The 21,672-nt window shown below is 46.2% G+C and overlaps 1 protein-coding gene across 3 annotated transcripts in view; it reads left to right on the top strand.

Annotated features, from left to right (window-relative positions):
* LOC134980676 (cholesterol 24-hydroxylase-like) overlaps positions 1–21,672 on the top strand; it is a 256,343-nt gene that overhangs the window by 199,089 nt on the left and 35,582 nt on the right. For all 3 annotated transcript variants that reach the window (XM_063947596.1, XM_063947597.1, XM_063947595.1), the window contains exons 6-8: positions 12,792–12,930; positions 14,245–14,355; positions 20,915–21,071. In XM_063947596.1, coding sequence (XP_063803666.1) covers positions 12,792–12,930; positions 14,245–14,355; positions 20,915–21,071 — 407 coding nt within the window. The remainder of the gene's footprint in view (positions 1–12,791; positions 12,931–14,244; positions 14,356–20,914; positions 21,072–21,672) is intronic.

Here is a 21,672-nt window from a genome sequence, read left to right on the forward strand (position 1 = left end):
AGAGAGATCCAAGGTAGGCTTTAAATCTAGGATCGAGCACGGTGGCCAAAATGTAGTGCTCTGATTTCAACAGACTGACCACCCGTGAATCCTTGTTAAGCGAATTAAGGGCTCCATCCACAAGTCCCACATGCCTAGCGGAATCGCTCCGTGTTAGCTCCTCCTTCAATGTCTCCAGCTTCTTCTGCAAAAGCCTGATGAGGGGAATGACCTGACTCAGGCTGGCAGTGTCTGAACTGACTTCACGTGTGGCAAGTTCAAAGGGCATCAGAACCTTGCACAACGTTGAAATCATTCTCCACTGCGCCTGAGACAGGTGCATTCCACCTACTATATCGTGCTCAATTGTATAGGCTTGAATGGCCTTTTGCTGCTCCTCCAACCTCTGAAGCATATAGAGGGTTGAATTCCACCTCGTTACCACTTCTTGCTTCAGATGATGGCAGGGCAGGTTCAGTAGTTTTTGGTGGTGCTCCAGTCTTCTGTACGTGGTGCCTGTACGCCGAAAGTGTCCCGCAATTCTTCTGGCCACCGACAGCATCTCTTGCACGCCCCTGTCGTTTTTTAAAAAATTCTGCACCACCAAATTCAAGGTATGTGCAAAACATGGGACGTGCTGGAATTTGCCCATATTTAATGCACACACAATATTGCTGGCGTTGTCCGATGCCACAAATCCACAGGAGAGTCCAATTGGGGTAAGCCATTCCGCGATGATCTTCCTCAGTTGCCGTAAGAGGTTTTCAGCTGTGTGCGTATTCTGGAAAGCGGTGATACAAAGCGTAGCGTGCCTAGGAAAGAGTTGGCGTTTGCGAGATGCTGCTACTGGTGCCGCCGCTGCTGTTCTTGCGGCGGGAGTCCATACATCTACCCAGTGGGCTGTCACAGTCATATAGTCCTGACCCTGCCCTGCTCCACTTGTCCACATGTCCGTGGTTAAGTGGACATTGGGTACAACTGCATTTTTTAGGACACTGGTGAGTCTTTTTCTGACGTCCGTGTACATTCTCGGTATCGCCTGCCTAGAGAAGTGGAACCTAGATGGTATTTGGTAACGGGGGCACACTGCCTCAATAAATTGTCTAGTTCCCTGTGAACTAACGGCGGATACCGGACGCACGTCTAACACCAACATAGTTGTCAAGGCCTCAGTTATCCGCTTTGCAGCAGGATGACTGCTGTGATATTTCATCTTCCTCGCAAAGGACTGTTGAACAGTCAATTGCTTACTGGAAGTAGTACAAGTGGGCTTACGACTTCCCCTCTGGGATGACCATCGACTCCCAGCAGCAACAACAGCAGCGCCAGCAGCAGTAGGCGTTACACGCAAGGATGCATCGGAGGAATCCCAGGCAGGAGAGGAATCGTCAGAATTGCCAGTGACATGGCCTGCAGGACTATTGGCATTCCTGGGGAAGGAGGAAATTGACACTGAGGGAGTTGGTGGGGTGGTTTGCGTGAGCTTGGTTACAAGAGGAAGGGATTTACTGGTCAGTGGACTGCTTCCGCTGTCACCCAAAGTTTTTGAACTTGTCACTGACTTATTATGAATGCGCTGCAGGTGACGTATAAGGGAGGATGTTCCGAGGTGGTTAACGTCCTTACCCCTACTTATTACAGCTTGACAAAGGGAACACACGGCTTGACACCTGTTGTCCGCATTTCTGGTGAAATACCTCCACACCGAAGAGCTGATTTTTTTGGTATTTTCACCTGGCATGTCAACGGCCATATTCCTCCCACGGACAACAGGTGTCTCCCCGGGTGCCTGACTTAAACAAACCACCTCACCATCAGAATCCTCCTGGTCAATTTCCTCCCCAGCGCCAGCAACACCCATATCCTCCTCATCCTGGTGTACTTCAACACTGACATCTTCAATCTGACTATCAGGAACTGGACTGCGGGTGCTCCTTCCAGCACTTGCAGGGGGCGTGCAAATGGTGGAAGGCGCATGCTCTTCACGTCCAGTGTTGGGAAGGTCAGGCATCGCAACCGACACAATTGGACTCTCCTTGTGGATTTGGGATTTCGAAGAATGCACAGTTCTTTGCTGTGCTGCTTTTGCCAGCTTGAGTCTTTTCATTTTTCTAGCGAGAGGCTGAGTGCTTCCATCCTCATGTGAAGCTGAACCACTAGCCATGAACATAGGCCAGGGCCTCAGCCGTTCCTTGCCACTCCGTGTCGTAAATGGCATATTGGCAAGTTTACGCTTCTCCTCCGACAACTTTATTTTAGGTTTTGGAGTCCTTTTTTTTCTGATATTTGGTGTTTTGGATTTGACATGCTCTGTACTATGACATTGGGCATCGGCCTTGGCAGACGACGTTGCTGGCATTTCATCGTCTCGGCCATGACTAGTGGCAGCAGCTTCAGCACGAGGTGGAAGTGGATCTTGATCTTTCCCTAATTTTGGAACCTCAACATTTTTGTTCTCCATATTTTAATAGGCACAACTAAAAGGCACCTCAGGTAAACAATGGAGATGGATACTAGTATACAATTATGGACTGCCTGCCGAGTGCAGACACAGAGGTAGCCACAGCCGTGAACTACCGTACTGTACTGTGTCTGCTGCTAATATAGACTGGTTGATAAAGAGATAGTATACTCGTAACTAGTATGTATGTATAAAGAAAGAAAAAAAAACCACGGTTAGGTGGTATATACAATTATGGACGGGCTGCCGAGTGCCGACACAGAGGTAGCCACAGCCGTGAACTACCGCACTGTACTGTGTCTGCTGCTAATATAGACTGGTTGATAAAGAGATAGTATACTCGTAACTAGTATGTATGTATAAAGAAAGAAAAAAAAAACCACGGTTAGGTGGTATATACAATTATGGACGGGCTGCCGAGTGCCGACACAGAGGTAGCCACAGCCGTGAACTACCGCACTGTACTGTGTCTGCTGCTAATATAGACTGGTTGATAAAGAGATAGTATACTCGTAACTAGTATGACTATAAAGAAAGAAAAAAAAACCACGGTTAGGTGGTATATACAATTATGGACGGGCTGCCGAGTGCCGACACAGAGGTAGCCACAGCCGTGAACTACCGCACTGTACTGTGTCTGCTGCTAATATATAGACTGGTTGATAAAGAGATAGTATACTCGTAACTAGTATGTATGTATAAAGAAAGAAAAAAAAACCACGGTTAGGTGGTATATACAATTATGGACGGGCTGCCGAGTGCCGACACAGAGGTAGCCACAGCCGTGAACTACCGCACTGTACTGTGTCTGCTGCTAATATAGACTGGTTGATAAAGAGATAGTATACTCGTAACTAGTATGTATGTATAAAGAAAGAAAAAAAAACCACGGTTAGGTGGTATATACAATTATGGACGGGCTGCCGAGTGCCGACACAGAGGTAGCCACAGCCGTGAACTACCGCACTGTACTGTGTCTGCTGCTAATATATAGACTGGTTGATAAAGAGATAGTATACTCGTAACTAGTATGTATGTATAAAGAAAGAAAAAAAAACCACGGTTAGGTGGTATATACAATTATGGACGGGCTGCCGAGTGCCGACACAGAGGTAGCCACAGCCGTGAACTACCGCACTGTACTGTGTCTGCTGCTAATATAGACTGGTTGATAAAGAGATAGTATACTCGTAACTAGTATGTATGTATAAAGAAAGAAAAAAAAACCACGGTTAGGTGGTATATACAATTATGGACGGGCTGCCGAGTGCCGACACAGAGGTAGCCACAGCCGTGAACTACCGCACTGTACTGTGTCTGCTGCTAATATATAGACTGGTTGATAAAGAGATAGTATACTCGTAACTAGTATGTATGTATAAAGAAAGAAAAAAAAACCACGGTTAGGTGGTATATACAATTATGGACGGGCTGCCGAGTGCCGACACAGAGGTAGCCACAGCCGTGAACTACCGCACTGTACTGTGTCTGCTGCTAATATAGACTGGTTGATAAAGAGATAGTATACTCGTAACTAGTATGTATGTATAAAGAAAGAAAAAAAAACCACGGTTAGGTGGTATATACAATTATGGACGGGCTGCCGAGTGCCGACACAGAGGTAGCCACAGCCGTGAACTACCGCACTGTACTGTGTCTGCTGCTAATATATAGACTGGTTGATAAAGAGATAGTATACTCGTAACTAGTATGTATGTATAAAGAAAGAAAAAAAAAACACGGTTAGGTGGTATATACAATTATGGACGGGCTGCCGAGTGCCGACACAGAGGTAGCCACAGCCGTGAACTACCGCACTGTACTGTGTCTGCTGCTAATATATAGACTGGTTGATAAAGAGATAGTATACTCGTAACTAGTATGTATGTATAAAGAAAGAAAAAAAAACCACGGTTAGGTGGTATATACAATTATGGACGGGCTGCCGAGTGCCGACACAGAGGTAGCCACAGCCGTGAACTACCGCACTGTACTGTGTCTGCTGCTAATATAGACTGGTTGATAAAGAGATAGTATACTCGTAACTAGTATGTATGTATAAAGAAAGAAAAAAAAACCACGGTTAGGTGGTATATACAATTATGGACGGGCTGCCGAGTGCCGACACAGAGGTAGCCACAGCCGTGAACTACCGCACTGTACTGTGTCTGCTGCTAATATATAGACTGGTTGATAAAGAGATAGTATACTCGTAACTAGTATGTATGTATAAAGAAAGAAAAAAAAACCACGGTTAGGTGGTATATACAATTGTGGACGGGCTGCCGAGTGCCGACACAGAGGTAGCCACAGCCGTGAACTACCGCACTGTACTGTGTCTGCTGCTAATATAGACTGGTTGATAAAGAGATAGTATACTCGTAACTAGTATGTATGTATAAAGAAAGAAAAAAAAACCACGGTTAGGTGGTATATACAATTATGGACGGGCTGCCGAGTGCCGACACAGAGGTAGCCACAGCCGTGAACTACCGCACTGTACTGTGTCTGCTGCTAATATAGACTGGTTGATAAAGAGATAGTATACTCGTAACTAGTATGACTATAAAGAAAGAAAAAAAAACCACGGTTAGGTGGTATATACAATTATGGACGGGCTGCCGAGTGCCGACACAGAGGTAGCCACAGCCGTGAACTACCGCACTGTACTGTGTCTGCTGCTAATATAGACTGGTTGATAAAGAGATAGTATACTACTAATATTATATATACTGGTGGTCAGGTCACTGGTCACTAGTCACACTGGCAGTGGCACTCCTGCAGCAAAAGTGTGCACTGTTTAATTTTAATATAATATTATGTACTCCTGGCTCCTGCTATAACCTATAACTGGCACTGCAGCGCTCCCCAGTCTCCCCCACAATTATAAGCTGTGTGAGCTGAGCACAGTCAGATATATATATACATTGATGCAGCACACTGGGCTGAGCAGTGCACACAGATATGGTATGTGACTGAGTCACTGTGTGTATCGTTTTTTTCAGGCAGAGAACGGATATATTAAATAAAACAAACAACTGCACTGTCTGGTGGTCACTGTGGTCGTCAGTCACTAAACTCTGCACTCTCTTCTACAGTATCACAGCCTCAGGTCAATCTCTCTCTCTCTCTCTCAACCCTAATCTAAATGGAGAGGACGCCAGCCACGTCCTCTCCCTATCAATCTCAATGCACGTGTGAAAATGGCGGCGACGCGCGGCTCCTTATATAGAATCCGAGTCTCGCGAGAATCCGACAGCGTCATGATGACGTTCGGGCGCGCTCGGGTTAACCGAGCAAGGCGGGAGGATCCGAGTCTGCTCGGACCCGTGAAAAAAACATGAAGTTCGTGCGGGTTCGGATTCAGAGAAACCGAACCCGCTCATCTCTAGTTTATAATACATCCTTCGTTAGAAAACAGTTATACAGTATACACATGTCTGTTTTAGGGCTTCCGCTTTGCACAAAATGAAACAAGAAACTCAAAGAATCTTTATAAGAAAGTTGCAATCAAATAAATGCAGCTAGAAGTGAGAAAGTTTGCATAAATGTGCATGACATATTAGTGCTACAGATATTAGATGCTGCAGTATGGGTTACAAGGTCATAGTTACCGACTTCCTGGCTGCTCTGTCTGGGAGAGAGCAGCCAGGTCGGCTCACCAGGGAAGCGGTGCAGAGGTGTGATTAACCACAGGGGGCAGAGAAGAGGCGTAATAATAGGCGGTACGGTGGTGTCGTAGCTGCGATCGCGAGATCTTAGCCATGCCACCCCACTATAGAAAGCCAAGAGAGAATTGCGTCATCAGCCACCCGGACCGCACACTGGGCAGGGGTGCAGCTCAAATCGGGAGACTTACCTGTTCTTCAGGGGGGTCGGGAGGGACACCTGATACCTTACTATGCTAACAAAAGATGTTTCTCATACGACCTAAAGGATGCTGGGGTCACATTAGAACCATGGGGTATAGACGGGATCCGCTGGAGACATGGGCACTTTAAGACTTTGAAAGGGTGTGAACTGGCTCCTCCCTCTATGCCCCTCCGCCAGACTCCAGTTTTAGAATTGTGCCCAGGCAGACTGGATGCACTCTAGGAGAGCTCTACTGAGTTTCTCTGAAAAGACTTATGTTAGGTTTTTTATTTTCAGGGAGGCTGCTGGCAACAGTCTCCCTGCTTCGTGAGACTTAGGGGAGAGAAGTATGACCAACTTCTGGTGAGTTCAATGGCTCTGCTTCTGGCTGACAGGACACCATTAGCTCCTGAGGGTGATGATCGCTGGGCGCTCCCGGATGCTCACTCCCGCAGCCTGCCGTCACCCCCTTACAGAGCCAGAAGTCAGAAGACACGTGAGTAGCAGAAGATCAGAAGACTTCTCCAGTGACGGCATTCTGAGGTACCGCGCAGCGAGCGGAACGCTGCGCACCATGCTCCCACACATACACAGGCACTGCAGGGTGCAGGGCGCGGGGGGCCATGGGCAGCATTAATCCTCATTAAAAGTTAACTGGCAAGAGGGGACATTAGTGCCTGGGCACTGTCCTAACCCCCACCAGTATAATTATATGTTTAATTTGAGCGGGACAGAAGCACGCCACTATGGGGGCGGAGCTTCTTAACCACTCTCAGAGCTCACTGCCCGGCGCCATTTCCTCTCCACAAGGCTGCAGAGACGCTGGTCCTTCCTTACACTGCTGACAAGTATCAGGGTGCAAAACGGGGGGGGGGGGGGGGGCACAGTACATATTGGTGCAGTATATTGGCATTTAAAAGTGCTACAGGTCTGAGGCATTTTATAGTGTTTTCGGAGTTGTTAGGTTGGCGCTGGGTTGCGAGCTGGCAAATCCTCTCTGTGTCCCTCTGACAGACTTTACTGTGGGTCTGTCCCCTATAAGCCTGGTGTGTCTGTGGGTGTTTGGTACACGTGTGTCGACATGTCTGAGGCTGAGTGTTCTTCCCAGGAGGAGGCTGTATTAGGGACACAGACGACTGTGGGGGTGACCCTGTCGGCACCGCTGACTCCTGACTGGGTGAATGTCTTGAATGCAAATATGGCTCTCATCAGTAAGAGATTAGATAAGTCTGAGTCTCAGACCCAGGCGTGGAAAAACTCTGTGGAGGATATGTTATTGCAAGTCCAGGACCCCTCGGGGTTGCAAAAACGTTCCTTTGCCAAGTTGATGCACACTGATACCGACACGGACTCTGATTCCAGTGTCGACTATAGTGGTTCCAGATTAGATGCAAAGTTGGCAAAGAGCATTCAGTACATGATTGTGGCTATTAAAGATGTATTACATATCACTGAGGACCCTGCTGTTCCTGATAAGCGGGTCTGTATGTATAAAGAAAAGAAACCGGAGGTGACGTTTCCTCCCTCTCATGAACTGAACGCTCTATTTAAAAAAGTCTGGGAAAACCCTGACAGAAAGTTTCAAATCCCCAAAAGGATTCCGGTTGCTTATCCTTTTCTCACTGAGGACAGGAAAAAGTGTGAGTCACCCCCCATTTTGGACAAGGCCCTGTCACGTTTGTCTAAAAAGGTGGCTTTCCCAGCACCGGGCATGCCGGCCCTTAAGGACCCAGCAGATCGTAAGCAAGAAACTACGTTAAAATCCATTTATGCGACCACGGGTACGCTGCTCAGACCTGCCATTGCATCTGCGTGGGTGAGTAGTGCTATTGAAAAGTGGGCAGATAACTTGTCATCTGATATAAATACACTGGATAGGGATAGCATCCTCTTGATGCTGGGTTATACCAAGGATGCTGCAGCATACCTAAAGGAAACTGCGAGAGATATTGGCCTTTTGGGATCAAAAGCCAATGCCATGGCGGTCTCGGCTAGGCGAGCATTGTGGATTCACCAATGGAATGCTGATGCAGACTCAAAGAAAAATATGGAGTCTCTCCCATATAAAGGTGGTGTCTTGTTTGGGGATGGCCTCGATGATTTGGTATCTACGGCTACCGCGGGTAAGTCATCTTGTTTGCCTTATGTTTCTCAGCAACAAAAGAAAACGCCCCACTATCAAATTCAGTCCTTTCGGCCCAATAAATACAGAAGAGGGGAAGAGGTAAAGGATCAACAACCTTGTCGAGTTCGCAGGAGCAGAAGTCTTCCCCTGCTTCTGCCAAATCCACCGCATGACGCTGGGGCTCTCTTGCGGGAGTCCGCATCGGTGGGGGCACGTCTAAAACTCTTCAGTCAGTTCTGGATTCGTTCGGGCCCGACCCGTGGGTTTTACAAATAGTGTCCCAAGGGTATAAACTGGAGTTTCAAGACGTTCCCCCTCGCTGATTTTTCAAATCGGCCTTACCAGTTTCTCCTCCGGACAGGGAGGTAGCAAGCGAGGCTATACAAAAGTTGTGTCAGAATCAAGTCATTATCCTGGTTCCCCCGTCACAACAGGGAGAAGGCTTTTATTCAAGCCTTTTCGTGGTCCCGAAGCCGGACGGCTCGGTCAGGCCAATCCTAAACCTGAAATCCCTAAATTTCTACCTGAAGAAGTTCAAATTCAGAATGGAATCTCTCAGGGCAGTGATCTCCAGTCTGGAGCAAGGAGATTTCATGGTTTCGGTGGACATAAAGGATGCCTACTTACATGTTCCCATTTATCCTCCGCATCAGGCTTACCTGAGATTTGCGATTCAGGATTGTCATTACCAATTTCAGACGTTGCCGTTTGGTCTATCCACGGCTCCGAGGATTTTCACCAAGGTGATGGCGGAAATGATGGTTCTCCTTCGCAAACAAGGAGTCACTATTATCCCGTACTTGGACAATCTCCTGATAAAGGCGTGAACCAGGGAACAGTTGGTGCGAAACATTGCACTCTCCCTGACAGTTCTTCAACAACATGGTTGGCTCCTAAACTTGCCAAAGTCGCAGTTGCTTCCAACAACGCGATTGTCGTTTTTGGGAATGATACTGGACACAGAACTTCAGAGAGTTTTTCTTCCAGTGGAAAAGGCTCTGGAGATCCAGAGTCTGGTCAAACAAGTTCTGAAACCAGTAAGAGTGTCATTCCATCAATGCATTCGGTTGCTGGGGAAGATGGTTGCGGCCTACGAGGCCATTCAGTTTGGCAGGTTCCATGCCAGAGTGTTCCAGTGGGACCTGTTGGACCAGTGGTCCGGGTCCCACCTACACATGCACCGGAGGATAATCCTGTCTTCCAAGACCAGGGTCTCAATCCTGTGGTGGCTGCACGGCTCTCACCTACTAGAGGGGCGCAGGGTCGGGATCCAGGACTGGATCTTAGTAACCACGGATGTAAGCCTCTGAGGCTGGAGGGCAGCCACGCTGGGAGAAAACTTCCAAGGAAGATGGTCAAGTCAGGAAACTTGTCTCCACATAAACGTTCTGGAGTTAAGGGCCATTTACAATGGCCTTCTGCAAGTGGAACATCTTCTTTGAGATCTACCCGTACTGATCCAGTCGGACAATGTAACAGCAGTAGCGTACATAAACCATCAGGGTGGAACGAAAAACAGAGCGGCAATGGCAGAAGCCACAAGGATTTTCATTTCAGGAGTGGACAACTGGGAAGCAGACTTCCTCAGCAGACACGATCTCTATCCAGGAGAGTGGGGCCTCCACCAAGAAGTCTTCGCAGAGGTGACAAGTCGTTGGGGAGTTCCTCAAGTAGACATGATGGCATCTCGTCTCAACAAGAAGCTTCAGAGATATTGTTCCAGGTCGAGAGACCCTTAAGCACAAGCAGTGGATGCACTAGTGACACCGTGGGTGTTTCAGTCGGTGTATGTATTCCCTCCATTTCCTCTCATTCCAAAAGTTCTAAAGATCATAAGAAGTACAAAGATTCGGGCGATCCTCATTGTCCCAGACTGGCCAAGGAGGGCTTGGTATCCAGATCTTCAGGAATTACTCATAGGAGATCCCTGGCCTTTTCCTTGAGGACCTGTTACAACAGGGGCCGTGCGTGTATCAGGACCTACCGCGGCTACGTTTGACGGCATGGCGGTTGAGCGCAAAATCCTAGCCCGTAAGGGTATTCCAAGTGAAGTCATTCCCACACTTATTCAGGCCAGAAAAGGGGTAACGTCTAATCGTTACCACTGTATTTGGAGAAAATATGTTTCTTGGTGTGAATCCAAGAAGGCTCCTACGGTAGAGTTTCAGCTAGGACGTTTTCTCCATTTTCTACAGGCAGGTGTGGATGCGGGTCTAAAATTGGGCTCAATTAAGGTTCAGATTTCAGCCTTATCGGTTTTCTTTCAGAAACAATTGGCCTCCCTTCCAGAAGTTCAGACTTTCATGAAAGGCGTGTTGCACATCCAACCTCTATTTGTGCCTACAGTGGCAATATGGGATCTTAATGTGGTGTTGCAGTTCCTTCAATTTGATCTTCCATGAAGATAGAGCTGAATTGAGGACACGTCAGCAATTTCTACCGAAGGTGGTTTCCTCTTTCCACATGAACCAAACTATTGTGGTGCCTGTGGCTACTGACACTTTCGCTGAGTCAAAGTATCTGGATGTGGTCAGAGCTTTGAAGATTTATGTCGCCAGAATGGCTCAGATTAGGAAAACAGAGGCTCTGTTTGTCCTGTATGCTCCCAACAAGATTGGGTGTCCTGCTTCCAAGCAGACCATTGCGCGCTGGATCTGTGGTACGATTCAGCGTGCTCATTCCATGGCAGGATTGCCATTACCGAAATCGGTGAAGGCCCATTCTACTAGAAAGGTGGGCTCGTCCTGGGCGGCTGCCCGGGGGGTCTCGGCGTTACAGCTTTGCCGAGCAGCTACTTGGTCGGGATCAAACACTTTTGCTAAGTTTTACAAGTTTGATACCTTGGCCGATGATGACCTCAAGTTTGGTCAATCGGTGCTGCAGAGTCATCCGCACTCTCCCGCCCGTTCTAGAGCTTTGGTATAACCCCATGGTTCTAATGTGACCCCAGCATCCTCTAAGACGTATGAGAAAATAGGATTTTAATACCTACTGGTAAATCCTTTTCTCTTCGTCCGTAGAGGATGCTGGGCGCCCGTCCCAGTGCGTACTGTATCTGCAGTTATTAGTTGTGGTTACACACATGTTGTGTTACGTTTATTGTTAGCATGTTGCTGCAATTGTTCATGCCGTTGGCTTATGTTCTGTTGAATGCCACGTTGTGCGGCATGCTTGAGGTGTGAGCTGGTATGAATCTCACCTCAGTTTAACAATAAATCCTTTCCTCGAAATGTCCGTCTCCCTGGGCACAGTTCCTATAACTGGAGTCTGGAGGAGGGACATAGAGGGAGGAGCCAGTTCACACCCTTTGAAAGTCTTAAAGTGCCCATGTCTCCTGCGGATCCCGTCTATACCCCATGGTTCTAATGTGACCCCAGCATCCTCTACGGACTAAGAGAAAAGGATTTACCGGTAGGTATTAAAATCCTATTTTCTCTTTTCAAATCCGTAAGTATTGTGATATAATGCAATTTGTAAGCTATTATCTTTAAAAAGCTACATTTTACAAGCTGTGGTACTAATAGGCCCTACACACTGGGTGATATGAGTGAAAGATATGAACGATCTCGTTCATTAATGAACAAGATACCGTTCATATCTTTCAGTGTGGAGGCACCAGCGATGAACGATGTGCGGCCTCGCGCTCGTTCATCGCTGGTGCCCCGTCGCTAGTGCATGTAGGCCAATATGGACAATTTCGTCCATATTTGCCAGCACTGCTGTGGAGCCAGGTCACGGGGGGAGTGAAGAAACTTCACTCCCCCCGTCACTGCCCCCTGCCGTCGGGTCGCCCGTCGGCCGTATCTGCCGTCGGGCAGCTCGGCAGCGGATCGCGCAGTGTGTAGGGCCCATTACTCATATTCTTCATAAACTTGTTGATCCTTCTATTTATCCGTTCATTGTAATTGTCCAGGTGTCTCGATGTGTCTTAAATGGAAATGTTTCAAGAGGTGTCCTTCAGTAAATCTTTCACAGAGCAAATATAACTCTGACTCATTATTCTTATCATTATGCTGACTCAATTAAAATCAAACATATTACAATGAACTGAAGTGCTGTATATTTAAACAGTCCAGGTTGTAGGGATATCCCTGCTTGTGCACATATGGGATAAATCAAACTGACTGAGGTACTAATTAAGTCACTTGTGCTTAAGCATATACTATATCCTCAAAACCTGGACTGTTGGAGTGCCTTGAGGACTGCTGTCTTAAACTATTGTAATTTCCAAAGTGACGCTGAAGTACAGTAATACCATTATTCTTCTACATATATAGTGACCATCACATACTGAATATTGGTGTCCTACTGTATGTGGTGTATTGTGCCATATAACAGTCTGGATACTTTTACATTAAAGATGTTATTTTCCAGCTACCTGATTGGGTTAATGGAGCCCTTCAATGAGAAAGCGGAGAACCTGATGGAGATGCTGACAAGGAAGGCTGATGGGAAATGTCATGTTGGAATGCACAGTCTGATGAGTAGGGTCACCCTGGATGTAATATCAAAGGTCATTACATGCAAAGACTATTTTTTTTTATTAATAAGTGATTTATTGCTCAGCAGGGCCGGACTGGCCATCTGTCACTTTTAGCAAATGCCAGAAGGACCGATGGCTTGATGCGCTGGTCTGTCCATACAGAGATACGGTAGCTGGTCGAGCAGTGCAGTGGTCAGTATTGGGTTCTGACAGAGATGTGAAATCAGACGTCCCATAGGCCACAGCCAATGCTTTTTGCTATGTGAGGACTTGGGGGTCTGGGGGTGTGTCATAACCAGAGCTGAACCATTTCTAAGCTAACCAGAGCTCACTTGCAAATACTCTTAAGTAATTATTTGCTATTACACCATTTACATTAAAACTGGCATAAAGTCATATACAGTATACACAATGCTCTTCATAATCAGTACAAATCAGTACAAATAAATTATATAAATTACACAAAAAAACAATGAGCTTAAAAATCCTTCAATTGCTAATGGCGGCCATTTTCTAGTAGTCCATAAACCAAGGACAAATAAATCTAACAGTCCTTCTATACTATGTCATATATTCCTGTATCCTTTTTCTATACTACATCATAATAAATATCATTCTCATTTACCTCAAACGTGATTACTCTAATTAAAATATATAATATACATTAAAATATATAAATTATTAAAATATATAAATTACTATGTCATTAATTTTACAATCACCATTTTGTCAGTGATCTCGGAATCAATCCAAACCCTTCAGTTTTAACCTAAAATTACAAACTTTATTTAAAAGCATCAATGCACAGCGTTAATTGTTAGCCCCCGGTTCATTCCTTGGGGCATAAGTAATATGGTCTGAGTTTGCTAGAGTTGCGGGATGCCAGCCAAACTTAGACATTTTTTTAAAGCGGCAATCATTTGTAAGGCATGGCTTTGCCTTGTAAGTGATTGCCGCTTTAAAAAAAAGTCTACGTTCGGCCAGCATCCTGCACCTCCGGAACACTCAGAACCCTATTACATATGCCCCCTTACCACATTAGGACTGTGAGCTCAATAGCAACAAAAAATATCCCCTTAGGAGCACAGATGAGTAATTAAAATACAGCAAATTAAATTGTTCCAAATCAATTGTCACATGCTGGACTGGCGGTCCCCATTACTCACACCAGCCCCCTATGAGGTATGGACATGCCTCCTTTCTGACGTACAGGGGTGCCTGGGACCAACTTATGTCCCCAGTCCACTCCTGTAGATAATGGTAATTAAGGAAACATTTCAATAATAAGGGAAACCTGAGTCCTTATCACGTACCAGATAAGTATAATAAATCTCTCTTTACCAGGTTGCCTTTGGGATGGAGTTGAACTCTCTGGAGGATGATCAGACACCATTTCCACGGGCTATATCTCTGGCTATGAGGGCTATGGTGGAAATGAGAAATCCTTTACTCCAGGTGAGATCTATCTTTTTTTTTTTTTCAACATTGGTTCTCAAACTCGGTCCTTAGGACCATTGGTGCAAGTAGAAATATTTTCTTAGTTGTACTGAGTGTACCGAAAAATGGGCGTGGCCACGTGTCATGAGGGGGCATGGCCACATGACACTAGGGGAGTGGCTATATGACACTAGGGTTGTGGTCGCACACTTCAGTAGCTTTTGTTTGCACTCTGGAGGCAAGGCTAGAAATATATAGTACTGCCTCCAGTATAATAGAAATATATAGTAATAACGGGTATGGGACTCGGGGTCGACAGTGTCTAGGTCGACAACTATTGGTCGTCATGTTTTTTGGGTGTTGTTTTCTTTGTAAAGTGACTGGGAACCCCAATTAGTGCACCGTGTCCCCTCGCATGGCTCACTTCGATTGCCATGCTTCGGGAAAGGTGCCTCGCTCTGCTACCGCTGCGCTCGGCACAGGTTACCGTTCCCAATCCACAATTTATTTATTTTCTTTGAACTTTTTCATACTTAACGATCCACGTGGACTACGATTGCGAATAGTAACCTGTGCCGAGCTCTGCGGTAGTGAAGCGAGGCACCTTGCCCGAAGCATGGCGAGCGAACACGGTGCATTAATTGGGGTTCCCGGTCACTGTACGGCGAAAACGACACCAACATTTTTTTTTAAACTCATGTCGACCTTTTGACCTAGACCATGTTGACCTAAAAACCCTGTCGACCTAGCATCCCCGTCGACCTAGTTACTGTCGACCAATAGTGGTCGACCTAGACACTGTCGACCTAAGTGTGGTCAACCCTCCATACCACACCTCTTAGTTACATATATCTGCAGAAATATGGCAAAGCCACCAGGCCTCAACAAGGCTCCTCTGATGCTGGTGGTCCTACTCCTAATACTGTATCTGGGCCCGGGGTGCAGAACCCCACAAACCGGCACAGGCCAGCCACCCCAGGGCAGCACACATCTGAGACGGTAAAGTGTTAGTGTTTGTTAATTAAAGGGAAAGTAAAATCTAGTTACAAAAAGTGATACACTTGTGACGAGGTACTTAAAAGACCTAAAGGATTAATAAAAGTGTTAAAGGGGGTGTTATATATTTAGCATCCCCTTTAACACTTTTATTAATCCTTTAGATCTTTTATTAAACACCTCTGGATTTCTATTATATATAGGTTTTCAAGTCATGTTACCAGTATAGTTTGGTGTGCTGGGGGGCACCGGGGGTTAATCCCCATCTTGTCTCTTGCTTAGAATTACCCCTCCCTTTCAAGCACCTGAAGTATATTGTCAGATTGATACAGTATGAGCAACTTGCATTCTGTTTTAATAGAAATTTATAGTAATGCCCCATAATAATAGACATATACAGGGCATCTGGAAAGTATTCACATCGCTTCACTTTTTCCACATTTTGTTGTTACAGCTTTTTTTCAGAAATGGAATACATTTTTCTCCTCAAAATTCTACACACAATACCCCATTATGACAACGTGAAAAAAGTTTATTTTTAGATTTTTGCAAATGTATTAACAATAAAAAAAACGAAGAAATCACATGTATACAAGTATTCACAGCCTTTGCTCAATACTTTGTTGATGCACCTTTGGCAGCAATTACAGCCTCAAGTCTTTTTGAATATGATGCCACAAGCTTGGCACACCTCTATTTGGGCAGTTTTTCCCATTCCTCTTTGCAGCACCTCTCAAGCTCCATCAGGTTGGATGGGAAGCATCGGTGCACAGCCATTTTCATATCTCTCCAGAGATGTTCAATCGAATTCAAGTCTGGACTCTGGCTGGGCCACTCAAGGACATTCACAGAGTTGTCCTGAAGCCACTCCTTTGATATCTTGGCTGTGTTCTTAAGGTCATTGTCCTGCCGAAAGATGAACTGTCTCCCCAGTCTGAGGTCAAGAGCACTCTGGAGCAGGTTTTCATCTCTGTATGTTGCTACATTCATCTTTCCCTCTATCCTAACTAGTCTCCCTGTTCCTGCCACTGAAAAACATCCCCACAGCATGATGCTGCCACCGCCATGCTTCAGTGTAGGGATGGTATTGGCCTGTTGATGAGCGGTGCCTGGTTTCCTCCAAACATGACGCCTGTCATTCACGCCAAAGAGTTAAATCCGCATCAGACCAGAGAATTTTGTTTCTCATAGTCTGGGAGTCCTTCAGATGCATTTTGGCAAACTCCAGATGGGCTGCCATGTGCTTTTTACTAAGGAGTGGCTTCCATCTGGCCACTCTACCATACAGGCCTGATTGGTGGATTGCTGCAGAGATGGTTGTCTTTCTGGAAGGTTCTCCTCTCTGCACAGAGGAATGCTGTAGCTCTGACAGAGTGACCATCGGGTTCTTGGTCACCTCCCTGACTAAGGCCCTTCTCCCCCGATCGCTCAGTTTAGATGGCCAGCCGGCTTTAGGAAGAGTCCTGGTGGTTCCGAACTTCTTCCAATTACGGATGATGGAGGCCACTGTGCTCATTGGGACCTTCAAAGCAGCAGATATTTTTCTGTACCCTTCCCCAGATTTGTGCCTCGAGACAATCCTGTCTCGGAGGTCTACAGACAATTCCTTTGACTTCATGCTTGATTTGTGCTCAGACATGCACTGTTAAGTGTGGGACCTTATATAGACAGGTATGTGCCTTTTCAAATCATGTCCAATCAACTGAAATTACCACAGGTGGACTCCGATTAAGCTGTAGGAACATCTCAAGGATGATCAGTGGAAACAGGATGCACCTGAGCTCAATTTTGTACATGTGAATTATTTGTTTTTTATTTTTAATACATTTGGAAAAGTCTAAAATAAACTTTTTTCACATTGTCATTATGGGGCATTGTGTGTAGAATGTTGAGGCAAACAAATAATTTATTCCATTATGGACTAAGGCTGTAACAAAACAAAATGTGGAAAAAGTGAAGCGCTGTGAATACTTTCCGAATGCACTATATATTAGTGTCCACATTATATAAAAAAATAATTACCGCACACAGTGAAGCCAGAGACATGCCCAGCAGCCCAGCCTGTGAAGAACAAAAGCCACTCAGTGCCGATGCGTCACACAAGCCGAGTGAATGGAAACAGCTGCACTGCTGCTCCCAGCAAGGGACGCTGTGGGAAAGTGCAATCAGGCTCCTCTCTTTGTGCCAGCCATGGCCGTCAGGAAAGGAAGCGTGATGTGATCTCATGACATCACCATTGCGCTCCCTGTAGCTCTGACAAAGTGGAATGCGTCGTCATGCCGCCGAACACCGTGGTCTTGTTGCTTGGCAGAGCATTATAATTGCAGTAATGGCAATCACTGGTGCAAAGTGTGCAGTGGGTGGTACTACGTCCAAATTATTAATGGTACTCCGTATCCGAGCGTACCTGCATACTTGCACCACTGCTCAGGACCCCACAGAGTTCATGTTTCCATGTGGATTTTAAAATGTGACAGTTGGTGATACACAGTGCACCTGCCGGGTAACCTGGAGAACGTGACCTGTGAGGGGTCCTGAGGACTGAGTTTGAGAACCACTGCCTAGGATATGTAAAAATGATTTATTTAATAAATAACACATATCTGTAACTGATAACATTGCTATAACATAACATTACGGGCCTGATTCTGAGTTGCAGGCACTTCTGACGTCAGACGCAGTGGAAAAATTTTGTTTTTTCTGCGCATGCATCTATGTTGCTCTTCGGGTGCATCCAGATGGCACGTGCACAGTCAGAGTTACGATAGAGGCACACAGGAGATGCATGGAGGGCCTGTTATGGGAATATTTCAAGTGGGTCGCTGATAGTGGTCGCATACAGAGATGCTCAACAGCTCACATAGGAGTCCATGGAGCTGGAGAAACTAAACCTGCCATGGGACTGGTGCAAGTTTCCATGGTGCAAGCAATGGTGCATCTAAAGATGCATCAATCGGTATATTAGTGTGTACGGACGCAGACAGTGGGTGTCTCGGTCATTGCAAATCTGGACACACGGATGTACACCAGGGATGGGCTTTGTAGCAGCTTCCGCATAAAGCTGCATATAAGAGACACCAAAAGACACAGGCACAGATGTGGTCGACTCAGAATCAGCCCCTAAGGACGGGATGCATCACACCTAAAAATGCTGCAAAACCTCAGAAAATGCTGTATTCAGAGGTTTGGCTGCTTACTGCGAAAGCACCAAGCTCCAGAATGCATTGCATTCCGGAGTTTGGACGTGGGGCAACACCAACTTTACCCTATAGAAACCCATGGGCTTCTTTCTAAAGCCAGAAGTTCACGCACCCCAAAGGCCTTTGCTAAAATATGATATGCATGCAATAAGTGGTGGAATGTGTCACATTCACAATATGGTATCCGGTCTCTAGGTCGACAGTCATTAGGTCGACATGGTTTCTAGGTCAACATGGACACTAGGTCGACATGAGTTTTTCACAATTTTTGAACTTTTTCATACTTTATGATCCCCGTGGACTACAATTGGGAACGGTAACCTTTGCTGAGTCTCGGTCACTCGATGAAGAAAACAACACTCAAAAAATTATAAAAACTCATGTCGACCTTTTGTCCTGTCAACCTTGCTCATGTCAACCTATGTGTGGTCGATCCTATGAACCACACCCTCACAATATAACACCCTAAGGGGTCTATTTACTTGGATGGAGATAAAGTGGACAGAGATAAAGTATCAGCTAATCACTGTCTAACTGCCATGTCACAGGCTGGGTTTGAAAAATGACAGTTAGGAGCTGATTGGCTGGTACTTTATCTCCATCCACTTTATCTCTACCAAGGCTTAGCAAATAGACCCCTAAGTGTTATACGTTTTAGGAAATCACAGAAAATGCAGATGTTTGTTCATACATTGTTAGTGCACAAATGGTGGTTGAGAAGATCTCAATCTTTGTGGATGAAGATCCAATCTTTAGATATTTAAAAAAAGAGTCTATAGTATGTTTCCATTGTGAGGAAAGTCATGTAATGGGTGACACACATACATGATCCCCTTTGTGTGTAGTAGATAGGATCTGTGAACTTACAGCTGTACCTCACCTGCTACTCCTAGTCTCTGCAGGTCTTACTCTACAGCAGGGGTGGCCAACCAGTCAGAGGCAAAGAGCCAGAAAAGATCTATAGTCAAGAATAAGAGCCACTATCATGCGCATGCAAAAATGGGGGCGTGGCCTAGTTGTCACAAAGCCACACCTCATTTTTGTGCGCACACCTTTCGGTATGATGTTTGTAGGAGTATGACCTTGTATCATAACCCATTATTAGTCATGTTGTACAGTGCCCCATACATGTAATGCCCCAGTACAGTGCCACATACATATAAAAAAACACCAAAAAATGGATGCCTCCACAGTGCCAGATACATATATGCCCCACAGTGCCAGATACATATATGCCCCCAGTGCCAGATATACATGTCCCCACAGTGCTAGATACATATATGCACCACAGTGCCAGGTACACATATGCCCCACAGTGCCAGATACATATATGCCCCACAGTGCCAAATACATATATTCCCCACAGTGCCAGATACATATATGCCCCCAGTGCCAGATATACATGTCCCCACAGTGCTAGATACATATATGCACCACAGTGCCAGGTACACATATGCCCCACAGTGCCAAGTACCATAAATGCCCCATAATGCCAGATACATACATGCCCCCCAGTGCCTGATACATATATGCCCCAGTGCCAGATACACATGTCCCCACAGTGCAAGATACATATATGCCCCACAGTGCCAGGTACACATGTCCCCACAGTGCCAGATATGCCCCCAGTGACAGATACACACGTCCCCGCAGTGACAGATACACACGTCCCAGCAGTGCCACATATGCCCCCAGTGTCAGATACACACGTCCCCGCAGTGCCACATATGCACCCAGTGCCAGACACACATGTCCCCCCAGTGCCAGATACACACGTCCCCGCAGTGCCAGATACACACATCCCCGCAGTGCCAGATATGCACCCAGTGCCAGATACACAAGTCCACACAGTGCCAGATATGCTCCCAGTGCCAGATACACAAGTCCACAGAGTGCCAGATATGCTCCCAGTGCCAGATACACACGTCTACACAGTGCCAGATATGCCCCCAGTGCCAGATACACACATCCACGCAGTGCTAGATATGCCCCCAGTGCCAGATACACACGTCCTATCAGTGCAAGATATGCCCCCAGTGCCAGGTACACATGTCGCCGCAGTCCCCCTCCCCCAAGTGCTGTTCTGAGGGCAAGGAGGAGAGCGCAGCGTGCACCTCTCTGGCGGCGGTGTCTATCTTCAATTATGTACCGGTCTGTGAGCCAATCAAAGCTCGCGGTCTGGCAGCCAATCAGGAGCCTTAGCTGCTGGACCGAGAGCTTTGATTGGCTCACAGGCTGGCGCCATTAGAAAGAGTGTGCCGGGCTGTCAGTGTCGGGAGGTGGGAGCTGACTGAGCCGCATGCGGACGATGAAAAGCGGTTAGCCACCGCTGCTCTACAGTATATGAACATTTACTATGTAACCTATTTCTCTCTGACTAGTACTCTTTGGAAAAACGAGCCTTTGTAAAAGATGTCAAGAAGAGTATCCTCCTGCTGAGGAAAACGGGGAGAGAATGCATTGAAAGGCGGAAAAAGGCGATAGAGGACGGAGAGGAAATTCCGGTAGATATACTCACACAGATTGTCAAAGGGGCAGGTGTGTTTTCGTGTTAGGAATTGTCACTCATCCTTATGATATATTCTGGTAGGAGAAGTCAGGAAGATTATATATTGTAAAATGTTTCTTCTTATCCTTTCCATTCTTTAATATAAAATAGTGGTTGTTCAAATAAATTTATTGGTCCTTTATAGGTGCATGTAAGGGAGGGGTTAATCTAGATAAGAAAATAAAATCCTACTGCTTCCTACAAAACACCAGCAATGAGATTTGATTACTACTTGATAATAGAAATACAGAGATCTCAGTTTTCATTTGCAAAAATATGTTTAAGCCAACAGGCCATGTACATCCCGCCCATGGGCCCTCATTCCGAGTTGATCGCTAGCTGCTTTCGGTCGCAGGGCGGCGATTAGGTGAAAAAGCGGCATTTCTGCGCATGCGTATGGGCCGCAGTACGCACGCGCGAAGCACTTTCACACAAAACTATGCAGTTTTACACAAGGTCGAACAGCGCTTTTCTGTCGCTGTGTTGATCGGTGAGTGATTGACAGGAAGTGGGTGTTTCTGGGAGGTAACTGCCCGTTTTCCGGTAGTGTGCTAAAAAACGCAGGCTTGACAGGTAAAAACGCAGGCGTGT

The sequence above is a fragment of the Pseudophryne corroboree genome, chromosome 12 (assembly GCF_028390025.1).
Source record: "Pseudophryne corroboree isolate aPseCor3 chromosome 12, aPseCor3.hap2, whole genome shotgun sequence".
Lineage (NCBI taxonomy): Eukaryota > Metazoa > Chordata > Amphibia > Anura > Myobatrachidae > Pseudophryne > Pseudophryne corroboree.